The following is an 18,104-nucleotide window of genomic DNA, read 5'->3' on the forward strand; positions in this document are numbered from 1 at the left end:
TTACACAGGCGAGTTTGGAGCAGATTGTGGAATGTTAAAGGGTAACTTCGGTATTTTTCAACCTGGACCCTATTTTCCCATCTTTTTGTGTCTAAGTGACTAAAGGGGACAACAATTTTTGAAACTGGTCCAGTATTGAGCGAGATCGCTTCAGCCAGCAGCCGCGAAACGAGCTGCAATGTAATCCGACGGGGCAAATCACACCGTCAATGTACGTCCACTAAAAGTTCTTGTTTTTGCCACTGACAGGCTCAGATTGTTATTATAAGTGTCAACAATTATGGAAAGGACCCTACAGAGAAATGAAACGTTTTTCTTTACCTTTCGCTTGATCCGGTCTGTGTGTAACCAAGTCTCGCTCAAGTCTTGCAAGAGTTGAGTTGTTGCAGGAAGTTACACACAGACCGGATCAAGCCCCGTCGGATTACATTGCAGCTCGTTTTGCGGCTGCCGGCTGAAGCGATCTCGCTCAATACTGGACCAATTTCAAAAATTGTTGTCCCCTTTAGTCACTTGGACACAAAAAGATGGGAAAATAGGGTCCAGGTTGAAAAATACCGAAGTTACCCTTTAAGTTTCACTTTTGTTTTCACACCGGCAGACTCTGGATTGTGTACAATGCTGCTGGTCTGCTGCTGTGCATCTCCACAAGACAGACATGACGTGATGCGCACATCAGAGATCAATTTAGATCAATTTCTATACACTGACCAACTTGATTTAGTGCCTCACTTTTTTTTTTTTTGTGATTTTGTGAAACACTGCATCTCAAAGTCAAAGACGCCCTCTAGAGGCCATCTGACAAAGCGCATCATCTCACGAAGCGACAGGTGTCTGACTGACTGTGATGCCCTTGCCTGCGCCGTGGGAAAAACACTGACTGGCTGTTGTTTATATGGTCTTGAGCTGCTTTATATGTTGTTCATGCAGCCAGACTCCATGGCCTTGGACCTGTGATCTGTTTTCATTACTATTTCACAACTGCAGCCCCACAACCAGATGGACAAGGTTCATGTGGCTGAGCAGATTTTTAGGCCAACACACCCAATTACCGTAAACTGAGCGCAAACAGACATAAATGCACACCCGTCCGTCTCTGGCAGTTTGTTGTAGTGAAATCAAACATTGCACAAGTTTGCTGTCTGTTGTCTGCAACGCAAGCATGTTTTTTCACAACCTGATGTTTATGATGAGAAATGTTTTTTTAATAAAAATCGATGCCACATTTAAAGGTGGTGCATGTATAATTTTAAACATCAATATATCTTTGTCAGATTAATTGTGATACCTTAATATAATGACTGTAAACAAATCAGAGCATGGTGGAGTCGATTGGTCTCCTCTATCTCACAGCAGTAGTATTGTTAGTTCTAGTGTTTCTCCACATTAAGACTACATTTCCCATCAGCCCTGTTGCCCCCCCCCCCCCGAAGAGGATCCACATGTTGGAAGTGATTTCTCCATCTTCCTTTCCCTCCTTCCACCATCTGCTGCCAGAAACTCTTTCAGCTTTAGCTCCGTTTGCTCTGGAAGAACAGAACTTCTTCCTGTTTTGTGGCGTAAAGGATGCAGAGTAGAGGAGAGAGAGAGAGACACGGAGAGAGAAAGAGAGAGAGAGAGAGAGAGAGAGAGAGAGAGAGAGAGACCCTTGAGATGAACCATCTCGTTTTCGAGGGGGTCCAACACAAAACACACAATACAATAAAATACAACATTTTAGGTAAGATGGATAATTGAAATGGATACATTTGAAAATGCATTGGAGCCAATGGTAATGTCTTCTAGCATTGAGGGGTAACCAGTTCAGTGTTTTGTACATGGAGCAGTGATGAGTTCAATAGGGACACCTTAAGATAAATCTATAGAGACTGTTGTAAATAACATTGAGGGGTTGAAGATGTCTTTTGAAGGTGTTCTGGTAAACAATGTCAGCATAATCCAGTATAGGCAATAACAATTGTGTAACAATTATTTTTCTCATCTGAAAAAAGTAGTAAAACAATTTATGGAACGATACAATATACTCAGGTTGCAACTTATTTTGTTTATAATGGTCTCAATATGTGGTTTAAAAGAAAGTACTGGATCAATCCAGAGGCCCAGGTATTTAAAAGTAACCACTTTTACAAGGGATGTTCCATCATTGAAAGAAATGGTCAAATCTGAAGAGTCACCAAGACCTTGTCTGGTACCAAACACCATATTACATTACTTATTTTTGTTCAGCAATAGTTTGTTGGATGAGAACCACTTCTGAACAGAGGCAAATTCAAGTTGTAGGGATCTTTCAATTTCAGTTCTGTTAACACTAGATGTATAAATTACAGTGTCATCAGCGTATAATTGTACTTGACAGTCAGAACAAATTTTAGGAAGATCATTAATAAAAATGAAGAAAAGGAGTGGTCCTAGAGATGAACCTTGTGGTACTCCCTTCTCAACGGTTAAATAATCGGATTGGCTTCCGTTGAAACTGACACACTGGCATCTATTATGAAGATATGAGTTAAACCAAAGTAGAGTTTTCTGACAGACACCAATGGCATAAAGTTTATCAAGAAGTAAATAGTGATCAACGATGGTTAAATCAAGAAGAATTGCACCAGTGAGTTTACCACTCTCAGAAGCTGAAAACACATAATTTGTCAATTTTAAAAGAGCTGTAGTTGTTGAATATTTAGGTCTGAAGCCAGACTGGCATGGAGATAAAATGCTGAAATCAGCAACATAGCGTGATAATTGATTGAAAATTAGTTTCTCAAAGATTTTAACTACAGAGCTGATAATAGAAATTGGACGGTAATTGTTAATATCATGGGGGTCACCTCCCTTATGAAGTGGAGTAACTGGCACATTTCCAAATGGAAGAGAGTGCACAAGTTGATAAAGACAGGTTAAATAAGTCACATAATGGATACATCAAAATATGAGCAGCTAGTATAGTCTCAATGCCATCTGGTTCAGGTCCACAGTCATCCTTTAGGTCATTAATTGATATTAAGGTAGTATTTTTCTAAAAGAAAAAGAACTTCTACAGGTAGAGCTACTAGAAGAATCACATCTTGCTGCCTTCAGGCGCTCCTCATAAGCTCGTGATTCAGAATTTGACAATTGTAATTACAACTCTGTTGTAACTCTGTTGTGTATTCAAGTAGTACCAGTCCAGTATTTTTAAGTGAGAAATTACAAAATGGACCCTGACATAATAGTAGCTGTTTTTGCTGACTATTTCAGAAATAAAGCTTGGCTACTTTGTGCTGCCACGATAGAATGAAGACGAGAATGTTCCCATCAGCTTTGTAACTTATATTTTAATAATAAATAGTTGGCTAAAAATAGTTGGGTAACACTTTACAATACGGTCCCTCATTACTTCATGAATTCTTCTACTTACTTCATTCCACATTACTTAGTAACTACTCAGTATGATGTACCACTTTACTTGGGGGTGCACAAAAACAGTAGCTAATGATTAACTAATGAGTAATTAATGAGTCGTTACTAGTTTTTTGCCGCTCAGTGACTGATTCATAGTTAATCAGGAACTACTCATGAAGAAAGTGGTCAGTATGTCTATTCACAGATATTTATGAACTAATCATTACCTAATGATTCATTAATATAGTATCTCCCAGTCTGTTCTCTAGTAACTCATCATTATCTACTATATAGTCCTCGATTCAGAGTTATTCAGGAACTACTCATTAACGATTCATTAATTATCGGGTCGCTCCTGATTCGTTCCTCACTCGTTCCTTAGTAACTACCACAATTTTGTGTACCGTATTGTAAAGTGTTACCAATAGTTGTATATACGTGACACCTAAATGTTCAACAAAGAGTGAGAATGCCACAGCTTGGCATCTTGGCTATCATGTAAAATTCAACTTTGTATTTACCATTTTATTGGGTCGTTTAAGCGCGACCTGCAATTGCAATATTTCTGACAGCATTTGAAGGCAGCATCGGCTTGCTACAGTTGTGACTGTGTGGCGATGTAGAAGTGGATAAAATGTAGGAGATAATGAAGTAAATATTGGACTTCTGGACTGTTTGGAGTAATCTTATGGTCATTGTTGTCCTTTTTGGAGCCGTCTTTACACAGAGAATTTGTACCGACATAAAGCTAAAAATACAAATTCTGCGTGAAGATGACATGCTGGTAAAAAGGAGGGCTAGTTGTCCTGGTACTGACCAATCTCCCCACCTAGTAAAAAAGCCGAAGCAGAACTGGGATTTATTCAGTGGAGAAATGTCTGTACAAATGCAATGCTAACCACGGTGCCAGCAACAAGTTTTATAGGTCACGCGATATCATTTAATTAGGCTATTGATATTTGTCATTTTCTGCTGGACAGTTTGGCCAAACAGATTTTTATTTGTCGGACAACTGCACATTTTACCGGCCAAAAAAAAGCCAGCATATACCAGCTTACGGAAACCCTGCATAGAACAATCGTTAACGTTTGAAAGTAAATTAAAACTAATTGAAATAATATATGCATATTCTGGCCACTGTCTCTTTGGTTCAAATGTTCTCTCTTTAGACATTTTTTTTTTTTTTTACATATTTTATTCCCTGCCTAAATAACATATTTATTATTATTATTATCGGTGTTTATCTGTGGATTTTTTTCTGATACAGATCGGACCTGTCGGGCCCTAATATCTTTGTTTTATAACCTTTATCTGTCAGCTGCTTGTCATGACTTCAACTCTCTGCAGCATGTCCTCCCATGTCACTGTGTGTGTGTTGTGTTGTTGTGTCAGTTCATTCAACCGCTGTGTGCATGTGTGTGTGTGTGTGTGTGTGTGTGTGTGTTTTTCAGTCATGGGCCTGATTCCAGTGCTGGCAGGCTTGCTGTTGGTCCTCAGGCTGGTTGGAGGTTCGTCAGCACTGCAGGGTGAGACACACTGTTTTCTCAACTCATAAGAACAGGAGCAAAGCTCAAAGGCTGGATGACATACAATTTCCTTCTCTTGAATCCTGATAAGACAGAGATGATCATTCTTGGTCCAAAAAAACAAGAGACCTCTGTATAATGATTTCTGTCTTAGTTTTGATGGTTCCAGAGTAACTTCATAAGTCCTTCATTAAGAATCTTGGTGTTATGTTCAATCCCGACCTTTCATTTGAAACACACATTAACAGTATTACAAAAACCGGCTTTTATCACCTGAGGAATATATATAAAATACGTCCCATTCTCTCCATGCCAGATGCTGAGACACTCATCCATGCTTTCGTCTCTTCTAGACTTGATTATTGTAATGCTCTGTTTTCTGGCTTACCCAAATGTAATATTAGCAAACTGCAGCTTGTTCAAAATGCTGCCGCAAGACTGCTAACCAAGACCAGGAAGTATGATCACATAACCCCCATTCTGGCCTCCTTGCACTGGCTACCAGTCCAAGCTAGAGCTGATTTTAAAGTACTTTTATTAACATATAAAATAGTTCATGGGCTTGCACCACGTTACTTGTCAGCTCTGCCAGTAGTGATAAGAGATGCCGACTCTGTGGAATCTTTTAAAAGCAAGCTTAAAACGTATCTGTTTTCTTTAACGTATGACCATGTGTAGTTGGTCATGCGACAATGACCCACTGATATGATGTTATTGTCTTTTGTATTTATTCTACTTTTGTTGTTTTAACTAGGCTGCATTTTACTGTTTGAATTACTTTTATTGTTTCGACTTTCTTATTGATTGATTGTACATTTTATTGTATTTGTTTTGACCAATGCTTTTACCTTTTTGTTTTGTGAAGGCCTTTGAGGCATGCTGTGCAATATTGGGCTATAAATAAATAAAACTTAACTTCATATTAAGGACCCCACCTCCAAATGGATCTGCATTAGACCACGGACTTCATTTAATAAGATGAAATGATGAAATGATGAAAAAACATCTCCTCCCCTCTGAGCAGAGAACTGCACCGACTACCGGCTGCAGTTTGAACGGATGTTCTCGGTGCCCGGGGACGCGGTCATGCTGAACAGCACGCTGGTGTCTCCGGCCGTCTTCAACTTCACCGCCGAGCCATACAATGTCTCCTGGTACGACCCGCGGACGGGCCGGGAGCTGAGTGACCGGCCGGGACGCTTCCTGCTGCGGGGAGAGACGCTCTGGATCCTCAGGGTGCAGCTGGAGGACGCTGGGGAATATGTGACCGTCCTGAGGTACAGTCACAAACTGGACAGTGTGTCCGGTGTGTGTGTGTGTGTGTGTGTGTGTGTGTGTGTGTGTTAGGGATGTGCAGAGAGCTCAGTATTTGTATTTGTATCTCTATTTGTTGAGGCAGCAAAATTATTTGTATTTGTATTCGAATAAAAGTGGAAATAGGCGTAACAATCCTGTTTTTGTTTTTATTACACTTCTAATTTTAGGATATTAAAGTGTTAAAATAAGTGTTCTTCAATAAACTATTTTGCAAAGGAGGGTTCCCACAGCGGGTCTTGAATCCCGGTCTCCCAGACCACGGACGACTGCGCTGACCACTCAGCCAAAGATCAGCTCTGCCAAAGATCAGCTCTGCCAAAGATCAGCCCGAATACCGTATTCGGATTAGGCTCCACCCCTAGTGTGTGTGTGTGTGTGTGTCAATGGGAAGAGTGTTGTTCCAAAATGAGGTATCAAGCATTACAAAGTAAACAAGTCCTGTACAGGCCCACGGCGCATGTGTTGAATTCCACTAACGTAGCTTAAATACCACAGGTGATAACGTTACCTACCATTAAGGTTTGTAGGACAGCAGAAGACGTGGATCTCTGTAAATCGGCGGGTAAATCGGCGGAGAGTGGGCCTCACTGTGTGGGACTCAATGTGGCATTTAGCCGATAGGCGAGAGGCCAGCTCTTAGTCGAAGACGCCCTCTAGAGGCCATCTCACAAAGCGACATCTAACGAAGCGACAGATGTTTGACCGACTCTCTGACCTGACTTTGGCTCCTGATGCCCTTGGCTGTGCTGTGGGAAAAAGACAACTACTCTTACGAAATGAGAGCATAAAACACATTATGTAGCTTTTTAAAGGATAGTAGGTAACTCAAGTCCTTGAGACATTGAAAGATGATTTTTTTTTATTTTTTATTATTAGCACATATTAAAATCAACAGTGAAAATACACAATAAAGCAAGAATTGTGTAGGAGACAACCTCGGGTGGTTTTTGTTCCTCCAAAATGTGTATATAAATAGAATTCTTTATTTACTGTACTGATCCTTTTTGAGTTCATACTGAGTTTAACGTTATACAATAATAGACACAACACGGAACCAGAAAGCTGAGACCCATCTTTATTAATTACTATGTACTATTTATATCTAATTATGAATTGTTCTATAATTCACACGTAGTGACGAAGCCTCTAGTGCATGTGCTCTTCCTTTTTTGTTGAATCGAACTGAATTTAGCATCAGTAAGTAGTCTTGCAGTGGCACATTAGCAGTGTGTCGATTCATGTGCATTATCCTTCTAGACAAAACAAAACATTTTTTTCAAAATTCAAGCTGCTCTTAATAAGGTTTTTATGTAAAAATACAGTCGTCTCATCGGGTTAAATCACAAAGTCTGGCTGCAACAGAGAAGAGCGTCCCATTCTCACTAATTGAGACACTGTGGATTTGCCATATTTGCCCAAATAACATTCTGGTATCAGGTTTGGTCACTTCTCCGTCCACTGAACGTGACGAATCCGAACTTCAGAGTGAAATCCAAACTGTCTCCTAAACAGCAGCAGAGAAAGCTGGACTCACCAACGTTAGATCTTTTCCTCGCTCCTACTCTTTGGTTTCTTTGGTAGAAAGCATCACAGACCGGCTGCTTGGTAAACATGAGCTGCTGTGTGGCGTTTACTGACCTCACCGCACAGGATTTCTGGGTGTTGAAGAAATAGTTTCCTCTCAGTGCCATTTGGTGCCGCAAATGTACGACGTTGCCCAGTGCAGCTGTAAACATACTAACTATTAAGGGATTATTGAATGAAAACACTGACCATTTCCTCCTCTATCTTGACCAGGACTGCCTCTCACTGCTACAGACAGGCCACCATGCTGGTGGTGGACGAGCCGCTGGCCGGAGAGTGCGGCCGGCCGATGAAAGCTATTCAGATGCTGACGAACGGAATGACCGACGCTCTGTCCTGCCCGCTGAGGGACTACATGAAGAAACTGGACAACTACTCTGTCCCTTTCACCCTCAAGTGGTACAAGGTGAGTTACAGGAAAGTGTTGTTGAGTACTGACATACAACGTACAGTCATTTATGTCAAGTTCAAGTTCAAGTTCAAGTTCAAGTTCAAGTTCTTTATTGTCAAATGTGCAGAAACGCAGGGTTGTCTGTACAATGAAATGCTTAGGGCGAGGCTCAGGTCAAACAACCTAAATAACCAAAAGTACAATGCTAGAATAAAAATAATAAAAAGAGAAATACAAAATAGGAAATAAAAATATATATGTAAAGACTATATATATACTATTTACTAATAACGTGTTCACTAAAATGTGCAGATTTAGCAGTGAATGTAAAAAACAGTTTATTCTGTGCTTAAAGTGATAATCCTGTTGTTTTTATTCAGTCTCCATCTTTGTCCCTCAGCCTCACTGTGGTGTTTCTGCACTGCACTTGCCACAGATCACCTGTCAATCAAACAGTGTGGGCGGAGCTTGCATTTTCTGTCGATGCAGTTTGAGTTTCTCTTTTCTTTGTCTGTTCAGCCATGGTGGCTATCACTGCTCATGCTAACTACCCAGTTCTTCTTCTTCTGTTGATTCCAAACAAACCGGAAATGTAAAACGCATCACTTCCTGTGTGGCAGAGGATTTTTCCTAGGAAAGAGTGACCAGACACCGGCTGTTTAGAACAGACAGTGGAGAAGCTTCATGAACTGTTGGGTCACTGTTGAGTTAGAGCAAGGAGGAGCAGAACTGACATTTATTTATATGTAAATTTAGCAGATTATTGCTTTAATAGCACCTTGAAAGTAGTTGCCGAGGGAAGTGAGAATGTTTCTCATTCACTTCCTTTGCCTAGATCTAACCAGCAGCCAAACTGGGATTTGAACTGGTTTCTATCTGCTTCTATATTGTCATTTGATGGATTTCCAAAACCCCTTAAGTACCATTCATACATTTTTATCAAGTGTGACCCAAACCCCTTACCCTGGCAGTCTTTGCATCCTAAAAAGAGACTTGGTTACTTTTAAATAAGGAAGGCCTGTAACAATCCTGAATTTTCCCTCTAGTCACCATCATTATAAAAAGCCAGATTACCTCTTGAACTTTGACCCTTTCTTCACTCTTCAGGGCTGTGAACCCATAGAGGACGGAAGTGGCAAGTTCACCTACTGGGCCAACGGCAAACTGAAGCTGGACGGGGTGACGCCTCTGGACAACGGCTCCTACACGTGCATGCTCAACTTCACCCTGGGCGGGGTCACGGGCTCTGTCTCCGAGACCATCGACGCAGTGGTCAAAGGTCAGAACGGAGTCACACACTTGGATACAGTCAGACATGGGAAATTGTGTACGACTACATCAAACTTATGTAAGGCAGGACGCATCACAGCTGATACTGTTATCAAGGGCTGCAATTAACAATTATTTTCATTATTGATTAATCTATTGATTGTTTTTTCAATTAATCGATTAATCATTTAGTCTCTAAAATGTCAAAAATAATGACAAATGCCCATCACTGTTACCAGAGTCCAAAGTAATTCTCAAAACCAGCAGCCAAAAAACCCAAAGTATTCATTTAATAATGATATGAAACAAAGAAAAGCAGCATTTGTGAAGCTGTAACCAGCAAATGTTTGCTATTTTTACTTGATAAATAAGTAAAACAATTAATCGATTAGCAAAATTGTAGCTGATTAATTTTCTGTCTAATCGATTAATCACCTAATCGTTTCAGCACTACTGTTATCCAGATAAAAAAATACAATGAGTGCAACAGTAGAATCCACTTTAATTTTCTAGATCAGCAACATTATAGCAACCAGTAGTGAGGAGGGCAAAGGTCAGAGGTCACAGCACCCAGACAATACATGTAAAATATTCCTGTGACCCTAGAATGATCATGTATGATAGAGTTTTTTTTCAACCTGGGGATTGGGACCCCTCAGGGGGTCGCAAGGTAATTTTGGGGGTCACAAGATGATTTATGGGATAGGAACAAAAACATAATTCTACCATACAAATTTATTATCACTTTAAAAAAAATAAATGTTATATAGCATATGCAGCTTGTGATGGGGGTCATGAGTACGCATCGCTCTGTTTAAGGGTTCACAAGCCAAAAAGTTTGAGATCCACTGTGATAGAGCGGTGCTGGGGAAGGAAATAAGAGCTAGGGAGAGAATAATAATAATAATACATAATACATTTATAATAATAAATAGTAATAGTGATAAATTAAAACTACTCAAGGCAACTTTGCACTTTGGCCCCCTCAAGTGGCCGCGAGGGATAACTGAATATTCACAAACCTACAAACTCTTAAGTGACATTTTGTTATATTAGAGAGATCAGACAAGCTTAAGAAAAAACAATATGAAAGAAAAGTGATACGAGCAAACCTTTGTTGTCATGTTTACCACTGTGTGTCGCTCATGTATTTCATGGTCACTGTCTTTTCAGAGGACTACATTCTGCCTCCCCAACTTCACGAGCCGTCCAATGAAATCATCAAGGCAGAGAGGGGTGAGTCTTCAGCTATAACATTGTATTTTTAGAATTTTTTTTGCAATGTTTATTGTTTGTAATGTTTATTGTTGGGTGTTACAGTGTTTTTCCCACGGTGCAGCCGAGGGCATCAGGAACCAAATTCAGGCAGCCAGTCAAACATCTGTCGCTTCGTTAGATGATGCACCTTGTGAGATGGCCTCTAGAGGGCGTTTGACTAAGAGTTGGCCTCTCGTCTATGGGCTAAATATATGGTGTCCAGACGTCCCGGTTTGTCCCGGATTGTCCCGGTTTCAAGATGGGTGTCCCGAGTCCCAACAAATATCTGTAAAACACTAAAATGTCCCGGTTTTCAACATTCACTACCAAATTGTCCCAGTTTTCACCACAATTAAAATAATAATAATAGTTTTATACTTGTTTTCAGCGCTTACATAGACGTTTATCATGTTCTGTCCCGCTCATTATTACCTAACCCAATCAAAAAACATCAACAATGCACCACGCGTCTGAATTCAACACTGATTTGTCTTTACGTGTGTCAATCAATCAATGTGTCGTTGTCAAGGCTGTTGCTAGCCTGTGACGCTTGTGGTTCTGTCTGACAGAATCTGTCAGTACGCTAACGGTTAGCTGTCATGCCGAAGAGAAAGTCACTCTTTTCTAAAGACCTCCAGAAGGCTTAAGTTACTCTTTTCTTCGTGAAGTAGCCGGCAACGAAAATGCTGCGTTCTGCACACACTGCAAGAGTACATTTTCAGTCACGCACAGTGGAAATGCCGACATGGTGGATTTTTGGAGACAAAACATCATTTTTCGTTTGCTGAGGCGCTGTCCATGGTGTTGAAAGGTGCAGTCACTAGGTGTGCTAAGCGCTGAAATAATTGTCCCCCATCCTGATGAAAACGCCTATGGTGCGTGCATAAGCGCATACATGTGCGCGTGCATGAACACTTAAGGGTCCCGGTTTGGGGGTTTGAAAATGTGGTCACCCTAGTCTAAATAACACATTCAGTCCCACACACTGATAAATGCCACATTGACTCACACAATGAGGCCCACTCTCCGCTGATTTACCCGCTGATTTACAGACGTCCACGTCTTCTGCTGTCCTGCAAACCTTAACGGTAGGTTGTGTCTATCCATCTCTGTTCATTTCAATTAATTTTCAATAAGAGCTGTCTGTTGTCCGGACAGCACTTACGATGCGTCTGTCTCCGTCAGATTTCCATCCGTTTTGACGGACAGAAAGTTCGACCCAGTTGAACTTTTTCTGGATGGACGGATTCGTCACCATGTGTTGACAATCAGAGTCATTCCTACGTTTGTTTTGGAAAAAATAGTGCCGATCACAGACACAACGGCACAACCAAAACAAAGATAAAGCAGAGAAAGCCTGGTATAGCGCTGGGATGACTGGAGGTTTTCCTGGTCAGTTTCTCATTTAATTTATACTGTATAGTCTGTGTCCGTCTTTTTTCTATGAAGCAGCTCCCTTATGAGCGAAGCTAGGCTACTGTATTTCTGCCTCTCCCACCATGTTGACGTTCCAAAACAGCCCAATGGACAGAAATCTTCCGACGGATCAGCGTGGCCGCAGCTAGTGGACCTGGACAGGATCTGTACTTGTTTTTTCTCACCCACAGGACTTGAGTCCAAGTCCCTGTGTTGGCAAGCATCTGCTGTACAGAAGTCTCCTCGAGCAAAATATCTATAAACTTAAAAATTTTACGTGTTTATTGCAGAGATTATGTGTTATTATATCCTGAGCTTTTTTTTATAATGAATGAGCAGGGAGACGTTCAGTGGTAGGGGGCCTTCCTCTTTCTCATGTATTTGCCTGGTGCGCATGTATGTTCGTATGTGTGCATGTGTATGGGAACATGTACAGTATATCTCTGTGTGTAACTATCTGCATGTCTGTTTGTGTGTGTGTAGGCTCCAGTTTCAGTAAGCGGTGCCTGGTGTTTGTCCCGTGTGTGGGGAGGCATTCAGTTAGCATCCACTGGATAGCCAGAGATGATTTCATCTTCGGCGGACCGTCTGACCGAGTCCACGCAGAGGCACAGCGGTCAGCACTGTTTATTCTCTATTTGTTGTGTAGAGCGAGCGAAATCTGTCTGTGCTCTCAGGAAAAGTCTTATAATATACAAGGTTTGTCTCAGGTGCCTGGGTTCAAAAGTCATTGACAAAAAGAATCCAGCAACTCCACACTGATAAAAAAGGAAGAAATCCCAAAGAGACCAACTGATGCAAAAAACACTTCCATTTATTTAAGGTGCAAAAGTGACAAAAATGTTCTATGACCAGAATGTTTTCTATTGTGCCGTTTTATAATTTTCACACTTTATTTGTCACTCTTGCACCTCATGTAAATAAATGTCAGCCTGTTATGCATCACCTGGCCTCTTTGCGATTTCTTTCTACTTGTTGCGCAGACATGATGAGGCAAAATAGTGAGAACATATGGAGAGAGGAACCACTTACCTTTAATCATTTCCAGCTAAATGGCAATCATCTTTTTTGGCAGAAAAATAATGAATAATCCCCATTGTTAATTATGGAGTTTTTGTTAATTATGAATTAATTTGTGGGAAACACATAACCCATGGTTCCTCACCAACCCCCTCGATAAAAACACCTCATAGTGTAGACCTAATGAGCACTGGACAAGTACAACTAAATTAATGCTGAACAGTAGACAAACTCCTGGATAATTACTCCTGCTCTAACCAGGCTCAGACAGTGTAGTACTGTAGTTTGTGGTATTAAGTTTCCTCTTTCTCATCCCTCCCTCTGCACCAGGTCGAGGAGGCAGGAGGGTCCGAATAAAGGTGTGTGGCTGGAGAGCCTGCTGAAGTTTTCTGAGCTGAAGGAAGAGGATTTTCACATCAACTACACCTGTCAGGTGTTCAGCATCCAAGGCAGTCCTCGTGGGAAGTTCACTCTGGTGCCAGCAGGTACACCCTGAAAAGGGAGAGTATCAATAAAGACGTCTGGACACGATGTTCACTCTCTGGCATCTTTATCGAGAATCTTGTATTAAAATAAAATTTATACCGTAAATCCTCTAATAGTGGCCTGTAGTCAATTAAAAGCCGGGTCTCCGATAATGGCCGGGGCCGTGGTCGACACGAACAAATAAAGGCCGGTCTCAAATACAGGCCGGGGAAAAAAACAAAGGAAACAAGACTAGGTCAAAACCTAGTATATGGCTGGACCGTGTCCGTCTCCTCTCTCCGCCGCTGCCTCTCCACCGCGCTCCTGGTCGGTGATCCGGCCGAGATACACATCGGCGCCCAGGTTCAGTTAGCTTCAGTTTACATGCAAACAACGGTGGATACCGGTAAACTCCTGGTGCCTGTGTGTAACTGTAGTTTGTAGTAACGTAGTGCCACAAGATGGCTCGGCCGGCGGAAGTCTCTGGAGCGTGCCGTCGTCGATTACCATAATTATCGTAATGCATTGCAGTAACAAAAAAACGTCTACCTAACGAACCCCAACAGAAGCAGATCAGAAAGGTAAATTCGTACTAAAATATGAGCAAATATACTTATCAAACAGAGGGAATTAGAAATAAAGGCCTGTCTCTAATATAAGCCTGCTTCCAATAAAGGCCTGGTACCCTCTGCAGTTGAGGTAAATAAAGGCCCGGGCCAATATTAGAGGATTTACGGTACATCAAGCAAAACTCTTTCTCATTTCACATTACACATCCTAGATTCTAAAACTAAAGTAGTAGGGTAGTAGCGAGTAGGTTAACATAAGTCATCGTTTCCAAATATACTCTTGAATTTCAATGGAATGATATTAATTCAAACGCTTTGCTCATCATTAACAACCTAGAATCTTATGTTTAGTTGACTCAAATATTGTATCAATGAACAGCAAATGTAAATGCTTTTAACCGTTGTGCCAGTAAACCACGAGTCTACATAAATGCAAAATATATACAAGTATTATACAAATACAGTTCAAGATAAAAACTATACATTCAAACAACGTAATGTAGCTATAACATGACATAGGCCTAGATACATGCATGGCTCAAAGCTACAATATTCACACCATGGCCATCGTGGCGCCCATACTGCCCTGGTGCTCTGTCTGTGTTAGCCGACAGGAAAACAGACTAGGCGTTTTAAGTATGCTTATTACACGGCTTTGTTGAATACTCGATTCTGATTGGTCAATTACGGCATTCTGCAGTCTGTTATTTCTGAATAACAGACCGTTGCTATGAATAACAGACCGTTGCTATGGACGCAGTTCTGATCATAGACTCTGGAGGACCACGTCCAATCATATCAATCTGCAGAAAAAAGTCCGGATTTTTCTAATATTAATTTTAATATATTTGAAGAGCACGAAACTTTCGATTCATGGTTAATGGCTGAACTGTCCCCAGTAAAGAAAAGAAAAAGAGAACAAGAAAACAGCGCAGAAAAAGCAAGAGAGGTTAAAAGACACAAAGAGCTGGACGACAGAGAAATCGACAAAATTGAAGAAGACCAGTGTTGTGCAAGTTCACACTTCACAAGAGCTAGCTCAAAGTTCAGTTCACACAGATTAAAATGAACTAGTTCATGTTCATAGTTCACAATTTTGAATTTTGAACTAAGTTCACAGTCCCAAAAAATTAACTAGTTCACGTTCATTTCTTCTGTTTTTTTTAAATGAGCTGCTCCGAGCTCTTCTTTTTCAATAGAACCTCCTCCATCCGTCCGTCCCCAGCCCCCAGTCACTGCCACTGCCCACTTCCCAAACTAAATGAATTACTGTATACTACTATAGAATCACAGACAGAGATTACTTTTAAAAGCCAAGAAAAACCAATGTGAGTATATGTTTTACATGCATTCCCTTGGTTTTAAACCAACATTAATTTTTCCAACTCTTTTATTCATTAGAACAGAGCTACTGAATTACTTTCCCTTGCAACACAGACCTCTCCTTCTTGCTAGCAAAGCACGTTATTTTCCTCTTGCGAATCCAAGAGAGTAGACCGGAAAGTTTCTCTGTACATGTTAACAGTGAAAAACATTTCTCAAGACACTACAATTCCTTTTTAAAACACGTTGATAGCAACACCAAGATATAAGTTTATTATGTACCTGAAAAGGGAGAGTATCAATAAAGACGTCTGGACACTCTCTGGCATCTTTATCGAGAATGAAGCAACGACTTAGAGCTCCCCCCTTCGGAAATCTGTAGGCATTACTAATCAATCACGGGTGACATCTCCACTGAGACTTGAAAAGTCGATTATAGATGCATCTCCCAAACATTAACTAATCAAATGATTTCAACATTAATAATGAACCTATAGTACCTTTGCACCTTAAATTCACTTTTGGACTGTTTTTGACTATCTACCAGGCAGGTAATATTTAGCCTTCTCTGATTTTATTGTGAAACTTTCTATCTTGTAGTGGCATCACACTACTTTTACCATCTTTCTCCTTTTAGCTGCATTTATTCTTTTAAACTGGACATTATGAACTGAACAAATAAAATCCCTTCTTTTTAAAACTCTAAATGCATTACTTATTAAGGACATAAACTTCAACCTATTACACCAGCAGGTACAAACAAGGAGGAAAATCCCAGATTGAAGCTTCTTGTCTGTTTTTACATAACCTTCTTATAGAGGGCTTCCAGGGGATGTAGCACACCCTCTGGCGGCCATATTGGAGGCAACAGTGGCTGTGAACAGCTGATCACGTTTCTATACGTACGACTTGTCCGTCTCAACAGAACTGATTAGACATGGTTGTGCTGTTTTGACTGGGAACCAGGATTATTATACAGTCGTTTTGGATTATTCATTAGTTTATGTATTTTTAAATTTTCAGTTAAATTTCAGTTTAGTTTTAGTCAGTGTGGCTTTGGTAGTTTTAATTTAGTTTTTATTTTTCAGAAATGTTAGGATTTACTTTAGTTTTTATTTTTTTAAAATTAAGTAACGTGACAATTTAGAAATGTAGTGGAGTAAAAAGAATAGATATTTGCTTTGAAATGTAGTGGAGTAAAAGTCAAAGTATCCAAAACTAAATATACTTAAGTAAAGCACAGATACTTGAAAAAACTACTTAAGTACAGTAATGAAGTACTTGTACTTTGTTACTTTCCACCACTGGTAGAGGATGAGTTGTCACAGTAGGGTGTGTGTGTGTGTGTGTGTGTGTGTGTGTGTGTGTGTGTGTGTGTGTGTGACAGCATGAGCATTAGACAAGCACTTTGGTCACATAAGCATATCACAATCAAGGATGTAATGGAGGGTTAACCCACCTTAACTCAGTTAACACACCCTTTTAAATTGTATGAGGTAAATTCTCAGCACACACATCAGACTAGCTGGTATCAAACTGATGGAAGTTATTTGAAAATAGCGTTTTTAAAGGTGCAATGTGTAACATTTTTTAGTCAGTACATCATTGTCAAATTAATTGTGATACCTTGGTATAATTTCTATAAACATGTTAGAGGCAATTGGTCTCCTCTCTCGCACACCAGTAGTATTGTTAGTTCTAGTGTTTCTCCACATTAAGACTACATTTCCCATAAGCCCCGTTGCTTCCTGACCCTCCCTGAAGAGGATCAACATGTTGGAAGTGATTTCTCCATCTTCCTTTCCCTCCTTCCACCATCTGCTGCCAGAAACTCTTTCAGCTTTAGCTCCGTTTGCTCTGGAAGAACAGAACCTCTTCCTGTTTTGTGCCGTAAAGCGATCCAGCAGATTTCCCTCCAGATCCACCAGGTGGAGAAACTACGGAGGATGCAGAGTAGAGGCTGATAGAGGCTGACAGGCTGACCACTGATGCTCTGCTTTGTTTACGGTAATTATACTAATGTCTCTAAATAAATGAGGTAATGATTTATTGATTAAAATGCTACACGTAGCACCTTTAACAGGGAAAAGCATGAATGAATGGTTCACTGAAAATAGATAGAATTAATTTTTGTTTAAACTGGTAGTTGTTTGCCCCCCTCACCTGTGTCTCTCTCTCTGTCTCTCTCTCTCTCTCTCTCTCTCTCTCCTCAGACTCCAGGTCTACGTTCCTGATAGTCGCTGTGGTCGGCGTGTCCTGCGTCCTGGCGGTGCTTTCTGTCTTCCTCTACTTCTGCTTCAAACCCAAAATATAAACGGACTACTTCCTGGCTCGGAAGAACAGCACCTTCTATCCCCGGCAGATTGCACTGGAAAAAAAAATCTTTACTGATGTATGGGTTGTATATCTCATATCATTGTAAGCTTTGCATTTTTTTATATTAATGTATATTGATGTAATTTAGTGTATATTCATGTAATTTAATGTTTGTCATGTATTGTGTTATGTGCAGTATGTCAGGTGTGGACCCCAGGAAGATTAGCTGATTGCCATGGCATCAGCTAATGGGGATCCTTTAAATAAACAAAT

General features: G+C 40.5%; 3 protein-coding genes across 5 annotated transcripts in view; all 3 read left to right on the top strand.

Annotated features, from left to right (window-relative positions):
- LOC139915073 (interleukin-1 receptor type 2) overlaps positions 1-18,104 on the top strand; it is a 31,580-nt gene that overhangs the window by 13,350 nt on the left and 126 nt on the right. The gene's annotated exons all lie outside the window — the stretch shown is intronic.
- Positions 1-18,104, top strand: part of LOC139915072 (interleukin-1 receptor type 1-like) — a 56,239-nt gene that overhangs the window by 1,228 nt on the left and 36,907 nt on the right. The window lies entirely within an intron of this gene.
- On the top strand, positions 1,700-18,102 carry LOC139915069 (interleukin-1 receptor type 2-like). Of its 2 annotated transcripts, none has more exons than XM_078286012.1 (9): positions 1,700-1,720; positions 4,830-4,904; positions 5,929-6,181; positions 8,019-8,211; positions 9,304-9,475; positions 10,639-10,701; positions 12,622-12,754; positions 13,489-13,643; positions 16,269-16,609. In XM_078286012.1, exons 2-9 carry the CDS (start codon positions 4,832-4,834, stop codon positions 16,331-16,333), a joined length of 1,107 nt encoding a protein of 368 aa, XP_078142138.1. In that variant the 5' UTR covers positions 1,700-1,720; positions 4,830-4,831; the 3' UTR covers positions 16,334-16,609. The 2 variants fall into 2 exon arrangements, with proteins under 2 accessions (XP_078142138.1, XP_071759660.2); XM_071903559.2 differs by lacking the exon at positions 16,269-16,609 and adding an exon at positions 17,729-18,102 and having other exon boundaries at positions 1,701-1,720.

The sequence above is a fragment of the Centroberyx gerrardi genome, chromosome 10 (genome assembly GCF_048128805.1).
Source record: "Centroberyx gerrardi isolate f3 chromosome 10, fCenGer3.hap1.cur.20231027, whole genome shotgun sequence".
Lineage (NCBI taxonomy): Eukaryota > Metazoa > Chordata > Actinopteri > Beryciformes > Berycidae > Centroberyx > Centroberyx gerrardi.

What these genes read in the sequence shown, in the direction of transcription:
- LOC139915069 (XM_071903559.2), top strand. Translation starts at nt 4,832, where the DNA reads ATGGGCCTGATTCCAGTGCTGGCAGGCTTGCTGTTGGTCCTCAGGCTG. An exon ending in CATCGACGCAGTGGTCAAAG is followed by an intron (nt 9,476 to 10,638) that starts GTCAGAACGGAG and finishes CTGTCTTTTCAG; the next exon opens with AGGACTACATTCTGCCTCCC. An exon ending in GTCCACGCAGAGGCACAGCG is followed by an intron (nt 12,755 to 13,488) that starts GTCAGCACTGTT and finishes CCTCTGCACCAG; the next exon opens with GTCGAGGAGGCAGGAGGGTC.